General features: G+C 38.9%; 1 protein-coding gene across 13 annotated transcripts in view; it reads right to left on the reverse strand.

Annotated features, from left to right (window-relative positions):
* Positions 1–21,679, reverse strand: part of MCF2 (MCF.2 cell line derived transforming sequence) — a 71,208-nt gene that overhangs the window by 44,213 nt on the left and 5,316 nt on the right. For 9 of the 13 annotated variants that reach the window (XR_014239409.1, XM_082376069.1, XM_082376072.1 and 6 more), the window contains exons 1-6: positions 18,005–19,218; positions 8,772–8,891; positions 7,846–7,962; positions 6,217–6,366; positions 3,421–3,554; positions 3,000–3,114 (exon numbers count right to left, since the gene is read on the reverse strand). Coding sequence is in view for 12 of the 13 variants with exons in the window: in XM_082376069.1 (XP_082232195.1) it covers positions 3,000–3,114; positions 3,421–3,554; positions 6,217–6,366; positions 7,846–7,962; positions 8,772–8,891; positions 18,005–18,055 (687 nt within the window). In the remaining variant the exon portion in view is untranslated. Of the gene's footprint in view, positions 1–2,999; positions 3,115–3,420; positions 3,555–6,216; positions 6,367–7,845; positions 7,963–8,771; positions 8,892–18,004; positions 19,219–21,333; positions 21,425–21,679 lie in introns of those variants that run through there. The other 4 variants (XM_082376067.1, XM_082376068.1, XM_082376076.1 and 1 more) reach the window with 2 other exon arrangements.

Here is a 21,679-nt window from a genome sequence, read left to right on the forward strand (position 1 = left end):
TTAAAAGCATATAGATTATTAAGCATTTTCCCTCAATAATCAAGTTTTGTAGTAAATGCTAGCAATTAAGAACATCAATATGGAAAAATTGCACATATGGAAAATGTCTTCAGTTATTTTATTCACAGAAATCAATTTAATCTGTTAAAATTTAACCTGCTAGACATCAGTGTGTACTGATGATTTATAAAAGATCACTATGTACATGTAAGGGCATGTGTATATGGACAGGTATGGAAGTATATATATGTGTATATACATGCATATATATTCCCTAGCTCTATGGTGAATGGTTCTAGAAACAAAGACCCTTCAGTAGCAATGAGCACACCTAGCACCCAGATCTTGGTCTTTAATATCATTTCCCAGAAAAAGAAACCGGGGCTTTGCAGGAAATTGGCTGGTTCCAGGGCTGAGGCAGAGTAGGAATAAGATTAGTTTGGAACATCTCTTTATGCCAGGAAGTAAAGAAGTGATCAAAATGTTTGGACATGTCACAAGGACACAGCAGTCAGGTGGAAACACCAAAACAGTTAAGAACAGTAATGAATTAAAAACTAGAAGCCATGAGCCCAATAAATAGATAAACACCAAACAGCATTCTTTTTTTTTTTTGAAAATCCCCCTTTATTTGTTTATTTATTTATTTGGTTGCACCGCACAGCTTGTGGGATCTTAGTTCTCTAACCAGGGATTGAACCCGGGCCCTCAGCTGTGAGAGCGCAGAGTCCTAACCGCTGGACCGCCAGGGAACTCCCCCAAACAGCATTCTTGATAGACATTTTCCTAGCTTCTTCAAAATGATTTGTACTCTTGTTCCTATTGATGGGCTTGAAACAGTTACAACTCCATGACATACCTACACTGAGATATGAAAATCAGCATTTCACAACCATCATACTTTGAAGCTAAACTGGATGGGGAATTTTTGATGAGGAGCAAGATATTTGCATGGCTTTAAATTTTCTCCCCACATATTGTCTACTAGTTGCAAGAGGGAAAAAAGTAACTATACTCTGGAGAAATTCAACAACACTCTGACGGGGTGATCAAAACCCTTACCAAGGGGCTTCCCTGGTGGCGCAGTGGTTGAGAATCTGCCTGCCAATGCAGGGGACACGGGTTCAAGCCCTGGTCTGGGAAGATCCCACATGCCGCAGAGCGACTAGGCCTGTGAGCCACAATTGCTGAGCCTGTGCGACTGGAGCCTGTGCTCCGCAACAAGAGAGGCCGCGACAGTGAGAGGCCCGCACACCGTGATGAAGAGTGGCCCCCGCTTGCCACAACTAGAGAAAGCCCTTGCACAGAAACGAAGACCTGACACAGCCATAAAATAAAATAAATAAATTAATTAAAAAAAAAAAAAAAAAAAAAAAACCCTTACCAACAATGAGGGGCAGATGGACCTAATCTACCTGCAGATGTGATACCCCCCCAAAGGAAACATCACTTATGCAGTATTCTTGCTGGTCATGTGGAGATTAATCTAATCATGAGACAATGCCAGACAAACTCAAAATGGTGAATATTTTATTTAAAAAATGACTGTATTTTTCCAAAATGTCAGTGTCATAAAAGACAAAGAAAGGCTATGGAAATGTTACAGATTAAAGGAGACTAAAGACACATGACAACTTAATGCAATACCCGACCCTCTAGACTGGATCCTGTGCTGAGGGGGGAAAATGATATAAATGGCATGATTGAGTCAATTGACAAAATCCGAATACTGATGGCAGATAATTAGAAAGCTATTGCATTATTTGTAAATGTACAAAATTTGATCGCTGTACTGTGATTATGCAAGAAAATATTCCTATTCTGTATGTTCAAGAGTATCTCAAGTTTGAGAATATTCAATTTTTTCTTGTAAGTCTGAATTGCCAAATAAGCCTTTATTTAGTTAATTCCTAAATATCCAGAATCCATCTGCATGTCACTATGAGAGACAGATCGTGTCAGTGAGATTACAATCCAAGACAAACAACAGCAATACTGATCAGAGGCAACAATGACTTCATGAAACAGACTATAACCACGGGACAAGAATTTAACCTGGAGGCAAATTAACATATAAGTAGAGGCGCAATGGGTCTATTCAGGAAAAGTGCTGTTTTTGCATGTGTTTGGTTGGGGAGGAGGGACGGACACAAATAATCTGGAAGGCCCAAGAGCAATTTGACCTATTCTGTCTTTAAGAAAGGTTTCATGGAGAGCACAGCACTTCAAAATCTGAATCACTGGAGGGAAAAGGCTGGTAGTAACTGAGCCCTGAGTCCAGAATGCAGTGCCCCTCCCCCAACTGATTCTGCCAGACGAGTCAGCCACTCATGGGTAGAAACAAGCTGACCACGTGCAAGAGAGAGAAGTGAGTTTTCCTTGGACCCTTGGGAAAATACTATGACAGAGACTGGGAGAAGCTTGGATGCTGACTATTAAAGAAAAGAAGAAAATAAATCCATATGGGATGGATTTTTCAGAAGGATGGAACTAGAATATACTTATAACCTTTTAAATAATGTATAATTAAACATGATTTAATTTCATACATCAGGCTTTTCATAGAAAATAAATTGCTGGATCAGAAAAAAATGTTTCGTTAGATTATATTAAATATGGTCAGCATAGATATATGGTATTTAAAAAATCATGAAGGAATTTGGCATTATTTCCTTGGAAAGTTATCCCATAGGCCGAAAGCATTTTGTATCTAAAATAAATTTGAATATCAAACATCAGTGTAGATAGCAACTTTATCCCTGTCATCTATGTTAGCACTTAAATGCTTTCTCATAAGAAATGAGTTTAAGCCAGATAAGTAGAAGTCTTGGCATTTTCGTAGCTGTTTTCTTCATTCTAAGTCAAGGTTCACTCACACTTGCCTCTTTTCACCTCTCTGGGGGTATAAATGGGCACCTCACGAGACTGTTTCTGATGATCAAGGAGTAAGAACCTCCAGCATAATGCAAAACACTGTATCAAGGAAAGTTTTAACTGACCTCTTGAAAATCCTGCTCAAACTTCCAGAGCTGCAGATATTGCTCCATTTTTAGCTGGTGTTTTTCCCAAAATCCATCAAAAGCTATTTCCATATCATGTACTTGAGTCAGCAATCTTAACAAAGCAAAGTCATAATTAAAACAGCGATTTGTGTTGCAGGTATGCAGATAAACCTGGTCTGGACGTTAAGAATTATAGGCAAAGTCACAGCCCATGACATTTGGTCCAGGTAGAGACTATCAGTGTCCACAGAACCTCCTCTATGAGCAAACTAGTCTCTGTGAGACAACTCAGGAAGGAGTTCTCAGATTCCCAGAGGTCCAGGAATACTTTCACACTTAACAGGTAGCAGCAAAAGTGTATAATTCCCTTTCAGAGGTATGAAATAAGTAACTCTAAACCCAGAAGAGTACTACTCACTTATTAATAGTTTGCCAGTCACCACAAATTTGCTGATGATGTTCAAGTCTTGAACTCACAGCGTCCTCGGCATCAGGCACTTCCAGATTTGTTAGCAGGATTTTTCCTTCTTTGGTTACAGCTGTAATATCCTTCTGTACAAAGGCAAAATAGGATGAATCAGCCTGCTGGGAACCTATTCTGAATGACCTGGGGAAAAGGAAGCATACAGCAACAGCATGCAGAATAGAAACAGCAGTTCTAGAACGGCCTTTGCTTTCGTAAGTGAAAAATCAAGGAATACCTCATTACCACAGAATCCAAAAGCTGTGAGGATCTCCAAGAAGCCCTGCTTATTGAGATGGATTTGCAATCACTAATTTTATAAGATCCTTACAGACAGAAGTACCCCATGCTCGGTTTGTAGCCTCCTTCTGTCACAGGTAGAGAGTTCTAATTTAGGGACTTCCCTGGTGGCACAGTGGTTAAGAATCCGCCTGCCAATGCAGGGCACATGGGTTTGAGCCCTGGTCCCAGAAGATCCCACATGCCACGGAGCAACTAAGCCCATGCGCCACAACTACTGAACCTGCACTCTCAAGCCACAACTCCTGAACCCGTGTGCCACAACTACTGAAGCCTGCGCGCCTAGAGCCCGTGCACCACAACAAAGACAAGCCACTGCAATGAGAAGCCCGTGCACCACAATGAGGAGTAGCCCCTGCTCCCTGCAGCTAGAGAAAGCCCACGCGCAGCAACGAAGACCCAACACAGCCATAAATAAATTAATTAATTAATTTTTAAAAAAGTTCTAATTTAATGTGGAAACAACCTAAGTGTCCATCAACAGGTGAATGGATAAAGAAGATGTGGTATATATATACAATGGAATATTACTCAGCCATTAAAAAGAATGAAATCTGCCATTTGCAACAACATGGATGGACTTGGAGGGTATTATGCTAAGTGAGGTAAGTCTGACAAAGAAAGACAAATACTGTATGATATCACTTATATGTGGAATCTAAAAAATACAACAAACTAGTGAATACAGCAAAAAAAGAAACAGCCTCACAGATATAGACAACAAACTAGTGGTTACCAGTGGGGAGAGGGAAGGGGGGAGGGCAAAATAGGGGTAGAGAATTAAGAGGTACAAACTACTATGAATAAAATGAGCTACAAGGATACAGCATGGGGAATATAGCCAATATTTTATAATAACTATAAATGGAGCATAACCTTTAAAAATTGTGAATCACTATGCTGTACACCTGAAACGAATATAGTATTGTAAATCAACTATACCTCAATAAAAAAAGAAAGTTCTAATTTATTCTATTCTATTTTGCTAATATTTTTAATGTGCTCCAATAAAGCAGTAGTAGTGTAATAAAGACTACCACCCTAGAAAGCATACAGTTACAAATAATATTTAATGCATATTCAGATATAGTTAGATATCTTTCCTACTAATCCTTAATTGTTACCAATCACTGCTGGCCATAAGTACTCTGTTACTTCACGTTTGGATTAATGAATTCACCATGAAGCATGTACTTCTATTCAGAAGGTCTTAACCTTAGAAGGATCTTGATCCTTTAAGGATCTAAGAGTGATCTATGACTCCCTTCAGGAGATGCAAAGGCCCTCTGAAATTTTAAGGAAAAATTTGGGTGCCCATGTATTTTCTGGGAACAGGTTCCAAGATACCACCACCAACACGAAATAATAACATAAACATTAAGAGCTACTGTTTATGAAGTGCCAACCATGTGTCAAACACTGTTTGACATACATCAGATACTTACTTCATTTCATCCTCACGACAGCCCTACAAGGTATGCATGTATCATCATCATCATCATCATCAACCCCATCGTACATACAAGGAAACTGAGACTCAGAGAGGGTAAGCAAATGACCAAGTCACTCAGCTTGTGAGGGACAGAGCTTTTTTTCCTTGAATAGAGTTTTGCTTTTAGATTATGATTCAAAATTTCCATTTCTCTCCTCTTCTTAACATAAAAATGTCACCTCCACATAGAGCTCGTATCTGTCAGTGCCCCCAGCATGCCTGTTATCGTACAAAGGACATAAGTTTTACAGGGATGCCTGGTGCTTGTTCAGATCATGCTCAAACTTTTGGGGGAAAGTGAATCTAAAAGTATTTGGTGATTGTCTGAAACGTGACTCAGAATCCTTCACAACACAACACTCCAGACAACTGAGGAGGAGAGTAAGATCAACTTGCTAGCTATGGTCTATTGTAGAAGACATCAAGAACTAGTACTCTGTGGAAAAGAAAGCTTGTAATCAATTTAGCAATGTTTGGCTTGGTCACAATGCTAGTATATGGCACAGCTGGAACAAGAAACCAGGCCTCCTGACTCCTCATCAAGTTCTCCTTCTCCATTTCACAGTGTACCTCTGCTGGATGTTGAAACAGAACACCTGTCTGCCTCTTGATCCTCACTCTAGCTTTCCAAATGAGAGGGCCTTTCTATAAGATACAGAATGCATGGCAACAAAAATGACTGTGGATCCCTTATTCTGGAGCATTGATAAACTATTCTATTTACAAATAAACAGCTGCTCAAGAGAATGCACCATTTAAACAAGGAACACTTCGATTCAACATATCCAGGACATCTTCCTCTTGTAAAGTATTCTTTTGTTTTTAACAGTGTGCTTTATAATATATAAATATCTCCTTTGTCTCCCTACCCAGCAATCTGTGTGAAATGGACACTGAACATCTCTCTATCAAAAGAAAGACTATGGGAAATTTGGGTTTGTCCCTTCTATCAGACATACCTTTAACAGGTGGTACCTTTCAGCACGAATTGCAAGGATTTCTTCTATTGCGGGAATATCATCTGGTAGTTCTGTCTCAGCCAGTTCAGTTCCAAAGGACTGTAACATCTGAGCCATGTCTTTCACTGTGAGGGCAAAATTTTCTATAGCCTGCAAAGAGCCCGTGATTCTTTTAATTGGATGGAAGTTCTGCCAGCATATCAAAACCTAGACCAGCAATTGTATTAACTTTCATTTAGGTATGACAGCAAACATATATACTATGAACTCTGCTGAGGAAAGCTGGCAATGCCCTCGACAATCAACTCTAACTTTCCATCTAAGCCCCTAAGAAACTAAAGTGAGGTGGAAAGTCTTCTCAAATGTCTTTTACCTAAACTTCCGTACTTATTTCTCGAACGCCGATGAACACTCTTTCTTAAAGATGCCAGGTAAAGAGTAATTTGTTTTATTCTCTTGCAAAACACAGTGTTTCCTTATTCTATTAAATTCTGAAACTGCAAAATTATTTTATAATAACTTTACTTCTGAAGAGAAATGAGAACATCAAAGCCACTTTATATTTATCATTTATGAGCAAGTATTAGCATTTCAAACAAGGCAATGGACTAAGGTGACAGAGGAATATTAGTCACAACAGTTCATTTCAGGTACTGGGGAAGATTTGAAATTGTGACCCCCAAAGGCTCTGCTGCCCTAAAATGTCAAGTAAGGTTGGGTTGTTTATTTTGTTTCCAAAATCAATGACTCAGAGAAAGAAAGACAACATGTAGAGACCATATAAACCCTCTGTTTACCATGCAACTCAAGGTGTCTGCTCTTTTATTTATAGCTTTATAGGTTATTAAAGGCAAGACACTGCTTATTTTGACAATACACTTTCATACGAGTGAACAGGACTGCTGAATGAAAATAAGGATGAGGAAAATAGAATCCTGATTGAATTAAATATCATTATTTCCTTCAGAAGGGTTCCCATATCTCTGGGATTTGGAGTAAAGATTCTTATAGGACAGATTCACACCTGTGAGGCACAGGGCCCTTGCCTATTCGTACATTTCTAGAACAGAAGGCATCTTTGCTACAAATCTAACTGCCCCAGGAGAATCACTAGGCTGATGAGATTAATAAGATCACTTGCATTTTTTGAGGGTGGACCATAGGCCAGGCACAATGCCAAACATTTTACATCTGTAATCTCATTTAATCTTCCTGATATTCCTATGAGGTAAAGTCTTATTCTTCCCATTTTATATTTGGAAAAACTGAGGCTGAGAGAGCTTTTACACAACTTGCACAAAGTTATATCCCTAAAAATCAGCAGTGCTAGGATTTGAACCCAAACCCTTGGTTTCTTCAAGTTACTACATGGCCACAGGAGGGGGTGGGTAGAGTAGGATCTCCTTACTCCCTATAGGCCTCTCATTCAAATGCCATCCTCAGTGACTCTGCATCATTTCTAGATATTTCCTAGGGAAGAAAATCAAGATGTTGAATTAAACATGTTTTTTGAAAAATAGGAGCCCCAGAAACCTGTTTTTCCCAAGGAGGAAAAAAAACAACTCTAGAACTAGATTTCAAAGCTGACACAAACTATAGGCTCTACGGTAAGGGCAAAAAGAAACATACATTTCTGAAGATGATCCATTCACTGTGGCAGTACTGCAAGGTGCCGCCTAACTCAGGGGTTAACTGCTCGTCATCAATGTATGTCAGCAAATCACTAACTGAGCTCAGCATAACAACCTATATAAATAAGCAAGAAAGATACCGTTAACTGCCCTCCGTGGTATCCCTCCACACAGCCGTACAATGAACTTTAGCATTCATTTAGCAGAATGCTATCTTTTATAAATGGTTCTAACAATTCTCTCCTGTACATCCCCTCCCACATGGATACACTACCTTTCCTCAGGGAATAACAGTTGTCATTTACAAAACATTTCTCTGTAAAGTGAAAGTAATCTCCATAGAAACCCAAACACCTGATTCTCCCTGATCTAAAATTTTGCACTGTCAATGGTCAACCTTCTGAAAGAATGTTAAGCCCATAACAAAGTAAAAGGGCTTTCTGCAGTAAATTATAATTTATCAGGAGGGACTGATCTTTGCAAAAGTACCAAAATTTATGAGCACTCTATTCCTAACTCTAAAAACGTATAAAAATATCTTTTGGAAAAAAAAAAAATTTTACTCTGAACTAGCTCAGGATGTAAGTTCATGGGAGTTCAAATACATAAAACACACACTCATTTTTTTTTCTCTAAAAATAAAATGTCCTGATTTTATACACATGCACACATACATATATACACATATACAACATATGTGACATACATCTTTTTCAAAAGGAACTGCTTTGTTACAAGTTGATTAATCTTTTCCTCTATTTTAACAGTAGGAGCAGAAGACTTTTAGGCATTTTGATTTTACATTTTCGGAAGACAAATTCTATTTTTTTCTTTTACATGCTCTGTGACCACATGTAAAAAAAACATCAATAGCATGGTGCAAAGTCTTCATGAGAAAGGGACAAAACATTTAAATACTCTTACTGGTAATTTGAGTATGAAATCTTCCTGACTAAATCGAAATCCAATGTCTGTGAAAGTTCGTTGGAGAAAACTGGTAGGACGAAGGACCAAAACCAAGTGCAAGTTCCCAGGGAAGGAAGCCTATAGAAAGAAAGACCACAGGAAAGCAAGAAAAAATTGTCAAAACATGCATTCAAGTGAGCACATGGCAGAAAATATATAGTTAAAGAAAACAAATTCTAAAGTCATAAAAGCCACTAAAAGGATAAAACTTCAAAAAATGGATATTGATAAAATCTAAAAACACGAAAATAGAAATAAAACTAATGTAAGGTCATCAGGTCAGATCCTTGCAGTTCTCGTGGCCTGGAATTTTCTCACACTAAAGTCAATCACAAGTTATGAAAAATTATACTCTTAAACTTCATTTTAAACTTAGTTGTTTGTACTCAAATTGCATTTAATCCCTGTAAAATAGAATTAGGAGGCAGGTTTCTAGGATAGCCCTAAATGCCCAAGGGAGCTGAAATACTGAATACCTGCAGTAAACAATGGAAGAAAACTATTTTATGGACTCATATTTTTATTTCAGCCAAGCAACATTCACAGAATATCTTCTACGTGTCTACTCCATGTATTTAAGTGAATGATTATCAGGCACTGTTAACACTTGGTGTACACAAATTAATAAAATATAGTCCCTACCCAGCTTGCAAGAAAATGACAGTCTAATAGTAGAGTCCATTAGTATCATTTACTCTATAGGACGATAAGTTGATAAATGAAACAAGGGAATTAGAATACTATACAACAGGAAGTGGTAGCACAGAGCATCCTAGACCTAGCAATGTCAAAAAGGTCTCCCATAAAGAGGAATAAATTGGATTAGAATGTTGTTCTGGTGCACCCATGTTTCCCAGCTTCTTAGAATACTGGCGCATAGTAGGTGGTCAAGAAATAATCGTTAAATGAAAGAATGCAAAAGACAAGGAGGGCGCTACGCAGAATTTGCAAGGGGTGGAATAGTATGGCTTGATATAAATGATAAAACATCACATATCAAACGCTTACTGTATACGAAGTATTTTGCCAACATTATCACAGTTCCTCTTCATAATAATCCTGTGAATTAGTTAGGCTATCCTCTTTTACAAACAAAAAATAGTGAGGCTCATAGAGTTTAAGTATAACTTGACCCAGCTGGTAAAGTCTGAATTGGCACCCGAGTCTGCCCCACATCAAGAGGTCCCAGTCCAGAAAGCTAGAGGAAAATGCTGATGGGGGTGGAGGGGTGCAGCAATGGGAGATGGTGCTAGAAAGATGAGCAGGAGCCAGATCAGGAAAGACCTTGGGTTTTTTACTGGAGGCAAAGGGAGACTCAAGAGTTTTTAAGCAGCAGAGCAACACGATCAGATCTGCATTTTAGAAGGATGACTTTGGCTTCGGAAAAGGACAGGATTTGGACAAGAGTGGAAGCAAACAGATGAGCCTGAAGGCTGGAACAGTCATCCAAGCCAGGGATGGGGAGTTTCTGAACTGGAGCAACAACAGCAGGGATGAGGGTAGAATTTAGGAGGTACTATCTGCAAGGCATGATGACTGGCTGTGTCTGATGAGAAAGGAAAGACTAGGACAATCAATATCCAGATTTTTGGCTTGAGTAACTGGGTGAATGGTACGACCCTCACTGACATGGGAACACAAGAGAAGCAGGTTTTCAGGAGGGGGATATGATACTGATTCCCATTCCTTGACCTGTTGGAAGGGTCATCAGGACAATCTGATGATATCCATCAGACAAATGGATATACAAGTAAGGAGGGAAAGAAGCCTACACTGGGAATGTAGAGTTGGGAGTCATCAGTCTCAGAACAGTGGATTAAAGCATAATAAAGCAAAATATGTCCAAAATGTTTAAAATACAGTCATCTTTTAGGAATGCTGGAATATTAATAATTGAACAAAACTATAAAACAAAAATTAATAAGATACTGTGGAGGCGGGGGTATATGGGAACTCTGTACTTTCTGCTCAATTTGCCGTGAACCTAATCCCACTCTAAAAAATAAAGTCTATTAAAAAAAAAAGAGTAACTTTCATAGAGGGATAAGACCTAGACTCTGAAATGACGTTCAAAACTGGAGATTTTTAAAATTCAACTTGAGATGATGATAAAAACATAAACAAGTGGCAATGAGAACTAGAGTCAGGGAAAGAGAACTGAGTGTGATACAAATAGGTAAAAGAAAGGAGCACAAAATTAAATCAATTAAACTAAACAATGATGACAAATAGACACAGATCGGGATGGCTACCTACCTGAAAACTCCTCTAGGTGGCCATATCTGTACTACCCTCTCCCTTCATGAGAAACTACTTCCCCTCCCTTCAAAATTCATATGTTGAAACTTAACCCACAAAGTGAAGGTATTCGGTGGTGGGGCCTTCAGGAGATGATTAGGGCATGAGCGTGGAGCTCTCATGAATGGGATTAGTGCCCTTACAAAAGAGACCCCAGAGAGCTCCCTCACACCTTATGCCATGTGAGGACACAGAGAAAAGATGGCCATCTATGAACCAACCAGGAAGTAGGCGCTCACCAGACACCGAATCTGTTGGCACCTTGATCTTGGACTTCAGACTCTAGAACTGTGAGAAATAAATTTCTGTTGTTTGTAAGCCACACAGTCTATGGTATTCTGTTATAGCAGCCCATAAGGACTAAGACAACCTCCTATTGTTCTTTTTTTTAAAATAAATTTATTTGTTTTATTTATTTATTATTTTTGGCTGCGTTGAGTCTTCGTGGCTGCACGTGGGCTTTCTCTAGTTGTGGCGAGCGGGGGCTACTCTTCATTGTGGTGCACAGGCTTCTCATTGCAGTGGCTTCTCTTGTTGTGGACCACAGGCTCTAGGCGTGCAGCCTTCAGTAGTTGTGGCACGCAGGCTTCAGTAGCTGTGGCTCGTGGGCTCTAGAGTGCAGGCTCAGTAGTTGTGGCACACGGGCTTAGTTGCTCCGCGGCATGTGGGATCTTCCCGGACCAGGGCTCAAACCCGTGTCTCCTGCATTGGCAGGCAGATTCTTAACCACTGTGCCACCAGGGAAGCCCAACCTCTTATTACTCTTAATATTGGTTTCTAATGAGAACTGTTCTGTATCTTCATGACCTTGCCCTTCTAACACACAATGATTTGTAGTGGGATGAAAATTTGATGTAAAAAGTCCCACACTACGGTTTTTCAAACTAGCGCTGAGGGAAGGAAACTTTGAGGGTGCAGTTCCAGAGCTACTCGTAGCCATGACCCCTGCTGCTAGAGGAAGCTTATTCCAAAGAACAAAGCCAACAATGTATAGAGAACTGGAAGTAGAGACAGAGAGTCCCAATGATAATGTGTATCTTACCGTCTATTATGTACATAATGTCTATTATATTTTATGCTAAGAATGGTACATACTTGCCATAGTTATTATAAGAATTAAAAGAAATAATGACTATAAAGCTACTTTGTCAACTCTAAAAAAATTAATAAGATAGTTTTTTTAATTTACCTTGGGTTCCTGGACCTAAAGAAGAACAAGCAGACTTAGGTAGAAAACTTTTTCGGAATATGGATAAAGGCTTGCTTAAGGGGAAACTCTGACAGGGACTTGTGAGAACTCTGGACCTACTTCTAGACTGACAGCACTAAGTGTATTTCTATCCTATTCACTTTAGGAGTTAAGCCTTTCCTTCTCCTTCAGATGGGCAAATTACCAGTATAATTATTATACTTAACCTGCCTTGCCCCAGCTTATTTTTTCACTTTTAAATGAAATCGAAAGCATCCTACTTTTGCCAACACTTAAAGCACTATTACTTTTATTGTTTCATGGATTCTAGGTTGATCTGCTCTCATTGTCTTTTTTGTCTCTGACTTTCCTTAATGTCATATTCTCTGGTATTGCATTGGAATTCTCTAGATGCAACACCCTAGGGATGACTAACTTAAAGCCTGGAATACTGACCCACCTCCAAAACTGGGGTGGGGAGGATACTATGGGAGCAGAGAAGACCATGTGGCAACTCTCTGCCCCGAGGTCAGGCCCTGGTCTCTAACCTGCCACTCTTAGGAGAACAAGCAGCCAGGCCCTGGGACAGCTGATCACACAGCAGGGAACAAAGTAGAGAGGAGAGAGAAGCAGAACCACTGTTCACAGCATCCATGGGGAAGAGAGTTCAGGCAGGGTTTGGGGGTATTCAGCTGCTCCTAAGTCAGGGATTTCATGCTGGCTGTTTTATTAAATCAGTTATTCCGTCTATTTGATAAAGTGGTTTATCCCAAACATTGAAAGCTGAATAAAATGCTTCTAAAGATATTTCTACATTCTAAGCAGATCATTCTTAAGTAAAACTTCCTGATTATTTTATCATACCTTCTCCTCCCTTAATTCCTTCAAAATGTTTAGTGATTCGCTCATCACAGAAAGCCTATAGGACTTCCCTGGTGGTCCAGTGGTTAAGACTCCGAGCTCACAATGCAGGGGGTCTCGGTTCAATCCCTGGTCAGGGAACTAGATCCCACATGCTGCAACGAAGATCCTACGTGCTGCAACTAAGACCCAATGCAGCCAAATAAATAAATAAATAAATATATATATTTTAAAAGCCTACAAATATTTGCATTTCTAAAGAAAATGCACTATCAAGGATGAACACTTCATTTATTGCCTGTATAATTACATTTGCAATGTTGTTCATTATAGGATAATTTTAGGACCTTTATTGAGCTGCCATGCAAATCTTCCTAGAATACATGGATTCTGTTAATCCAATAGCTACTCTCAAATCTAAGCCATTTGAAGGAACAAATAACTTGTAGGCAATAGTTATTATTTAGTAGGCAAAACTACTAAACAATTGGGTGGCACTCAAACAATTCATTTGATTTGTCAGAGTTATTTTTTTAGAAAACTAAATCATACAGTTCAGACCAGGCATATTGTTTCTACGCCTCACATTCATCAGATCCCATGTATGAATCAGAAAAACTTGATTTTTTAATCCCAGTCCCACTTACTTATCCCAAATTTAAATAGGTGCTTGTCAAACTAGTTATAGTAAAACCACAACCTCATGTGAATGACTTTTAATAGCTTCTCTCCAGCAAAAAAAAAAAAAAAAATATATATATATATATGTATACACATGTACATATATTTACATGTATCCAGGACCCCTCAAAGCCTTAAGGTAGGGACAGGAGATTGGTTAGCTGGCCATGGGTGGGAGTGTTGTTTTTTATTGAATGACTATTATGAGAATTATCCTCATCATGATATTATGACATCATACTAAGTATTTTACATGCAATAGGTTCTTTTATCCTCATTTCACAACTAGTCAGTTCCAGCTAAACGCTGTCATGTGGGAAGGTGGGCCCAGCTCTGCCAAAGCTGTGATTTCTCAAAAGAAGCCAGAAATCCAGACTTCTGTGGGAAACACGATTTTCAAAGATGGGAAACAAATGGAAAGTTTGTTAAAGCACTGGATGGTCTCAACAAAACACATGTATGGAGTACCAGTTTGCAACCTTGGAACTAAAGCTTCATACATCTGAACCTGGGCCAGTATCAACGCTCTGTCCACTTCTCTGGCTGTGATCGCTGGCTATGAGAATCTGGAGGGGACAGGGCACTCCTGAGAAATTTTAACCTGAAAGGCCATTTTGGATTTAGGGTCAGTCTGCATGTGTTTGCATGTGAGCATACAAATAGGTATAGAGACAGATTCTATTCTTTATATACAGATATTTGCATAACTAAAAGATTCAAGATAATCTATTTTAAAGCCGCTATTGAAATGAACATTCAAACAGCATATCACATATCATAAACAGGATCAGATGCACGTATCTTATAGCAAATATAGCGCAAGCCCCCTGAGGTTTCCCATTCGGTTTGGGGAAACTACATCTCTACATTCTCTGGTATGCTGCCTTAAAGATCTCTAATCTGGATGGTTATATAAACATGAAAAGGCACAGTTTCTATTTTCTCCAAAATCAAACCCTAGATTTGCAAACTATAAATCGTTTTTGAGAGCTTGTCAAAAAAGCAAAAAGATGTGAGCAAGGGTCAGCCTTGTTTTCTTTTATTGCTTTCTTCTTTACCAAAAAAAAAAAGCATGCAGCATGAGAGAGGAAACAGCATTGGTTTTAGGCACTGGTTGCAGGCTTTTTTTTTTTTTTGGAGTTCCAACATGTGACTGCTTAAAGGCGGCTCAGTAAAAATGAACATGCCGCCTGTCTTCATAGGGCTCAGAGCCATTTCTCCCGTTTCTGAGCACGGCCCCACCCCAGCCTTCGGCAGCAGCTCCGACCGGTTCTTCAAGTTAAGGCACACAGAATTCGTTTTCTCTCCCCTTCCCCTCCTAGAGAAGACATTTACTCCCTTCTCCTCATGCCTGTCTTCCGATCACCCAGTTATATGGCCTCACGGCAGTTTGGACAGCGATAACAATGACAAAAGGCATCGCTTTTTCACTACTGAAGTCTGGAAATTAACCTTGTTTAATATTCTTTTGTGCGGCATCTCAGACAGGCAATTCGTACACCCTCTGCTCGCTTTTCAGTTATTCTAGTTATTTCTTTAAAAACACTTACAGTGGCTGATGCCACATAAAAATTTGATTATTTTACTATGAAAACAATTTATATTCCTAGAGCTTTTTCTTTGCATCCTTAGGGCAGAGAAATGCAGTCACAATAAGAGGGAAACCAGGCCAATCTGAATGCTAAGGACAAGCTCTTTCCAGGACCCTTAACCCTTTCCAGGACACGTACTTAACAACGCACAGGCTGAATGCAAACTCAGACTTGCTGCCTCGCATTTAGGAATAACTTGACCTTGACATCTAGAAAATGGGACAAATACTAACAGTAAAAACAAATGTTTGAAAAAAAACCAAAAACAAAATGTTTGAAACAGTTTAGCAACATGGAGCCTACTGAACAAAACTATTATAATTTCATATTACAATAGTTACAGAATATAACTATTACAGAATATAAAATACTGAATTGTTGGCATGTGATTGACCTCGATAAGGTCCAAACTATCACGTTAGAATACACTGGGAAACATCTTGTGACCTCAAGCTACAGAGAAGAGTTTCCAAGGCCGTGAGCTACTCCTGCACTCTTCCCACATACCCCACCCTTAAAGAGTATAGAAAGGAAGAGTTACTCCACAGATACCCAAATAACTTGCCAAGTGATCTCAGGAGTGGGACAGTCCCAGGCAATACTCTTTTCCTTGTGATTCGCCCTTCTTGTCCCATATCCATTCTCAACCCCCTCACTTGTTCACACTCATTGCAATTTCCACCAAGTAGCCAGTTTAAGCCTCTCTTTGGACTTTAAATCCACTGCTACCATCCTTCCAGGTGCTACCTATCATAGCCTCTAGAATCAGCCCAACTCCAGAGATCCTTCCAAGTCAAACTATGGTGTCACCAACTGAGTTGCAAATTTTTCACTCTGGTCAGGCCCTATGCATGCAAGCAGAACAAATTTGTCTTCCGCCATAGTTCTGGGCTTCAGGCTTAATCCAATCAATTTCATTTCAAGCTAGCTGTTCATAGGGACCACTTAAAGTAATTCATTTGAGAGAAAAAGAGAAGAAAGAAACCAAGAAAGTAATAGACACATATGCTCTTCCTTAAGGTCCAAACAAACGTCATCTCCTTTGTGAGCCCTTCCCTACCAACTAGAAGTTCTTTCATAATAGTTATTTAAGAGTTATTTATGAACATGTCCTACCTTCTCTGCTAGACTGAAAGCTCCTTCAGCTCTGTAGCCATTCCATGTTTACCTCTGTAACCCATGTTGTGTGTGGCACAGTACTAGATATATCTATTCACTGAGTACTTGTGTGCTGTATTAATTTGTGTGTATATTAAGGGATGTGCATCTACACGAAACAAAGTTCAGAACTGAGAAAACATCTATGCATATAAAGGAATTAGGAATTTTCTGAAAGCTTAAGTAAATTACTTTTGATAACGAAAGTACTGATGTCAGTTGCACTCAGTATTGCAAAGCATATACACAGGCATCTCTTGTGCACCATGAATTGTCTGTTAAAAGTCTGAAGCTATTATTCCCATAATACAAAATCATGTGTAGAGCTGGAGATACAATTTTGTCATAATAAAAAGATTCATATCCTAAACTGTAATTTTTAATATATCATTTTGTGTCAAGAGCTTCATTAGAAAATAAACCGTTTACTTACCCATTGATGTTCACTGTCATTCAACAACAATAAAATTCTTACTGGTTTATTTCCCTGATCTTACTTTTGATTCCAAGTGTCATTTTTTTCTATGACTGATTTTCACTTTCTTATTTTTTGTGTGTTGTCTTGATTATTTAAATAAGCAAGTATTATATTTTAAATCACAACATCAACAACATTACCTTAAGTTTTGAAAGAAAAAGAGTAGCACTGAAAACCTTGCTGATGACCAGTTAGTTATCAAATTAGCTAGTGTTACTTCGTATCTCTCCAAAATACATCTAAATATCCCTTCAGAAATTTGCTGGGAATTTAGTATACAAGTGAACCAACGATGGGAAAATTTGAAAATGTATCTGAAAGGAGAGATTTCTAAATTCTAGCTTATAAAGAACAGTGAGTCACTTTTCTTCCTTTAAGAAACAGTTGTCAACAGGCTAGAAATCTGCATCTTTCACGTTTGAATATGGGGAAGAAATGAAATCAGAAAGATTTTGAATCATCAGACTTCAACATTTTTTCACTTGTCCGGTAACACCCAGGAAGGGCTGCCTTTTTAAATGCTGATGAAGTCGTCTCCAGATCTGTCCATGATATCATACTCTACTTGACCATGGTGAAAGGAAGGATGAATCCTTTCGTTACATATTATTTTAACTAGTCACTTAAAGCTACTCTGCCCAACGATTCAAAATTGCTCATACAGTCTTGAACAAATACCATGACGGATGGTGCTTCCTCATAAGCTTGATCACGTTTAGATTTTGAAATTACATTCTACCACCTTGGCCTTAACATTCCCCTGTGTCCGTATCACAGGAATCACATCAATGCAGTCCATGCAAACACAAGTCTCCATTCTCGCCCTCTGTCCTTAAAAGCCCCACTCAGCAGTTTGTGCTATAGCACCATGCTGCCGCATCCCTGCACTTGAACTTGGCAATAGGCTTTCCAGGACTGCAGGCAGAGCCCTTACCGCATTCCTTCTGAACCTCATCTTGCCTCTCGGGGGAGTTGCTTCTGCCATCTCGCCTATACACAATAACACTCTTCTTTTCCAATTGTCAATGCCACATTGATGAAATATGAGCTGCTTCTTAGGTAGTATTTAAAAGCGGCAGCCAAAAATCTCTATCAAACAAAGCTACCGTAGCTGCTTCCATTACCACCGTGGCAGCGCTGCAAAAAAACCACTATCCCTGATTCGTCAGCTGACAGAGCCTTCCCTGCTGCTCATTGTAATTCAGAGTCGACACATTCCCCCAATTACTTAGCCTGATTGAACCTCATGGATTAGCTGGCGCTGGACTGCTCAAGAAGATCAGCCTCGTCCAGGGAGTGGAGGAAGGAAAAAAAAACGACTCTCCTCCTAGGGGCTAGATGGGACTGGCTTTCTCCTCTGCGCAATTTGATTTTTAAGGTGGAATGCTAAGAATCTTTGTGAAGGTAGTATTAACTGATATCTTTAATCTTGTCCTACCCTGGTCTGTAACTTGAAATTCAATTCTGTTTGTTTTTTTTTTTTTTAATTAAATTCTATTCTGGGTTTAAGCCTTGTGAAAGGTTAATAGCTTGTGAAATTTTGGCCAGATGATAATCTAGAAAGAGCAGAACGTGCAAACTTTCTAAGACGGATAGGATTCTCTCCCAAATGAACATTTCCCCAAAATGTATAACTAAAAAACAAAAAATTTTGTCTCTTATCATTATGAAGTATAGCCTAACTGCGTAGTTTCTTTTGGAATCTAGAAATTAAGATCTTCAAATTGAATTATATAATTACTTCATAGACACTAGTTTAAAATAATGTACTAAAGACAGTTAGACCTATCTACACAATGGCCATTTTCACCAGAAATTCTTTCTGAATGTCAACTTTTGTTCTTGAAATTGGCTTGCATTCAATATTTACCTCTATTGCAAACAGTGTCCAATGGCTATTAATGGTTGAGATATAATTAATGTGCTTTTGAGTATGGGTATAGAAGCTCTACCATAAGCAGAAACATTTAAAATGCTAAAAAGAAACAACGCTTAAACTAGTCTATAGCCAGTTACATGTCATCGTCACCTGCCGTCCCCCCACCTCCCACTCCTGCCCGGCTGTTCTGCAAGTAAAGCGACCTTGGGCTCAAAGCTCTTTGTTGGGCATACTTCACGCTTCCCCACTGAGAGAGCATTCCCTAGGGAAACAGATTCCCTAGGGAAACAGAAAGGGGAGCATCACCTCCCCTTTCTGTTGGGGTCAACAAAGTCATTATTCCTTTGTTGACCCCAAACCAATAGTATCAAGACCCAATTTTGTACTTCTCTTTTGGGAAAAACAAGACCTCCGTTCTAAGCAATCTATTTGATTAATAAAAATAAAACTTTACCAAAAAACTGATGCCATATGCCAACCAGTCACTCAATGAAAATTAATCTCAGCAAGCAGGTAGTTTTGGCCAAAAGAAAAAACGCTGGGCTGGGTGATAAAAAAATGTTTTATTGTAACAAGTGCTATATTTAGTATTAAATAATTGATTATTGTCATAAACTGAAGTCTGCTCAATAAGCCCAAGGACCGATCCTAAAGGCCAGGGCACGATAAATACCTTTTATATGATTCAGCCCATTGATAGGGCTCAATAGTACCTGCAGGCCAGATGTACTCTCTCCAAAGGAATTTTTACCTTTTTCTAAAAAAAATTTAATGTATTTGTCTCTCCACATGTCATTTGGAAAATGATAGGAAGCAGCAGGTATTTGACCTTGGATTCAACACGTAATCTTTCCAAAATGCGTATATCAATGTAATTCCCTCATCTATGGGACAATTATAATGATACTTGCCCACAGGACTTAATCAGGAAACAAAGAGAATCAACATGACTTAATAAATGTGAATGCCTTTGAAAAAGCAAAAATGTATTATCCAAAATCGAGGTTTTAATATTTTATTTTGGTAACTTTTATGAATCTGGAATTAACTCTTCTCTTCATTGCTTAGGATTAAACACTTCTGTTATAAAAAATAAACAAAAAACCACCTTGCTGACTTGCCCAAGATGAGGAATAATTCATACTGGGTATGAGAAGAATAATGATCTCATTCATTTTACCATCTGAGTGCCAGTGTATTTCTTACACTCGTCAGCAAGTTAGGAGAGCAAAAAGAACACTGGCTCAGAAGTCCAACAACCTAGATTTTTTCTTGCCTTCACAACTAAACCAACTGCCTCTGCTGGGTGTGGCCTCCCGTGTGAGTCCAGAGACAAGGAAGAATTTCAGATGGCTGATGACATTGGACTGTCAAAGAAAAACATATATTGATTCCCAGCTACTCTGGTCTGATAGGGGAAGTTGACTGCATGGCGCTTTTGCAGACAGCCCCACTCTTACCAGCTCAGGAGGAGTCTATGGGTTCCTCACCTCCCTCTTCTATGAAAGAGAAGTGTCAGACAATATCCAGATGAGCCTAATAATGTAAAAGATCATCTTGGCTGTGGGCAGGATTGCATCTTTCATATTGTCTCCTTTAGGGAAACTGTTTTTCTTCTCTGGGTCTTGGAGAGCTGGGGACTAGCTTCCAATAGGGACAATATGTCATTTTGCAGGTGACTCCCTTCCCTCTCTACCCCAGGGGAAAGAAAAGTCTGGAAAGATATACACCAAAATGTTAAAAAGTGCTTATTTCTGGACAGTTCGATTATTGACTATTGTTTTAAACCTTCTTCTTTATACTATTCCATATATAATAAGTATACAGCAACACACCTATTTCCATTTTTTAAGCAGTTCTTATAAAAAAATTGCCTTGCTTTGAAAGGCATAGGGGACCATGAATCACTTCTCACTCAACTTGAACCATTAACTACTCATTCTTTCCTATTAGGTTTTATTTTGGGTAGAGTTGGTTAGCTCAATCTCTTCTACCAATTCGCCTCTCTAGTTTCCCACCTCCCCATTCCATCTATTTTTATTGTCTCCATCAGTATCAAAATAAGCTGTACCCGACAAACAGAAAGTATAATGCAAAACAAAGTCAAGAAGTTACTGTAGAATACAAATGTAAAACAGTTAGCTAGTGGGAAGCAGCCGCATAGCACAGGGAGATCAGCTCGGTGCTTTGTGACCACCTAGAGGGGTGGGATAGGGAGGGTGGGAGGGAGACGCAAGAGGGAGGGGATATGGGGACATAGGTATGCATATGGCTGATTCACTTTGTTGTACAACAGAAACTAACACAGCACTGTGAAGCAATTATACTCCAATAAAGATCTACTTAAAAAAAAAGAAGTTACTGTAGAATAAATTGGTACTCACTGAGATTTTTTGGAGAGAGATTTTGAGAGAAGACCAGGTATCCAGTCTTCGATCAAGAATAATGGTAAATCGGGAGTCAGATCCATTTTGCCTACAAGATGAGAGGAAATACTCTGTTTTTCTTAGTAATAACCCAACTTTGCTAGATATGTCCTTACTTCTGATTATTTCATTTACATGTGATGCCTTGCCTGAAGACAGATTTGGAAAGTTATCACAAAGTGCTACAATGGAAAGCCAATTTAATTCCATATTCCACTACTCACTATTTAAAATTTCTTTTTTGTCACTAATGTCAATCTTTTAAATAGGCAAGTAATAGTGTCATGCAGGTAGGCCACTAAAA

Source organism: Balaenoptera borealis (assembly GCF_965194805.1).
Source record: "Balaenoptera borealis genome assembly, chromosome: X".
In the NCBI taxonomy this organism is placed as follows: domain Eukaryota; kingdom Metazoa; phylum Chordata; class Mammalia; order Artiodactyla; family Balaenopteridae; genus Balaenoptera; species Balaenoptera borealis.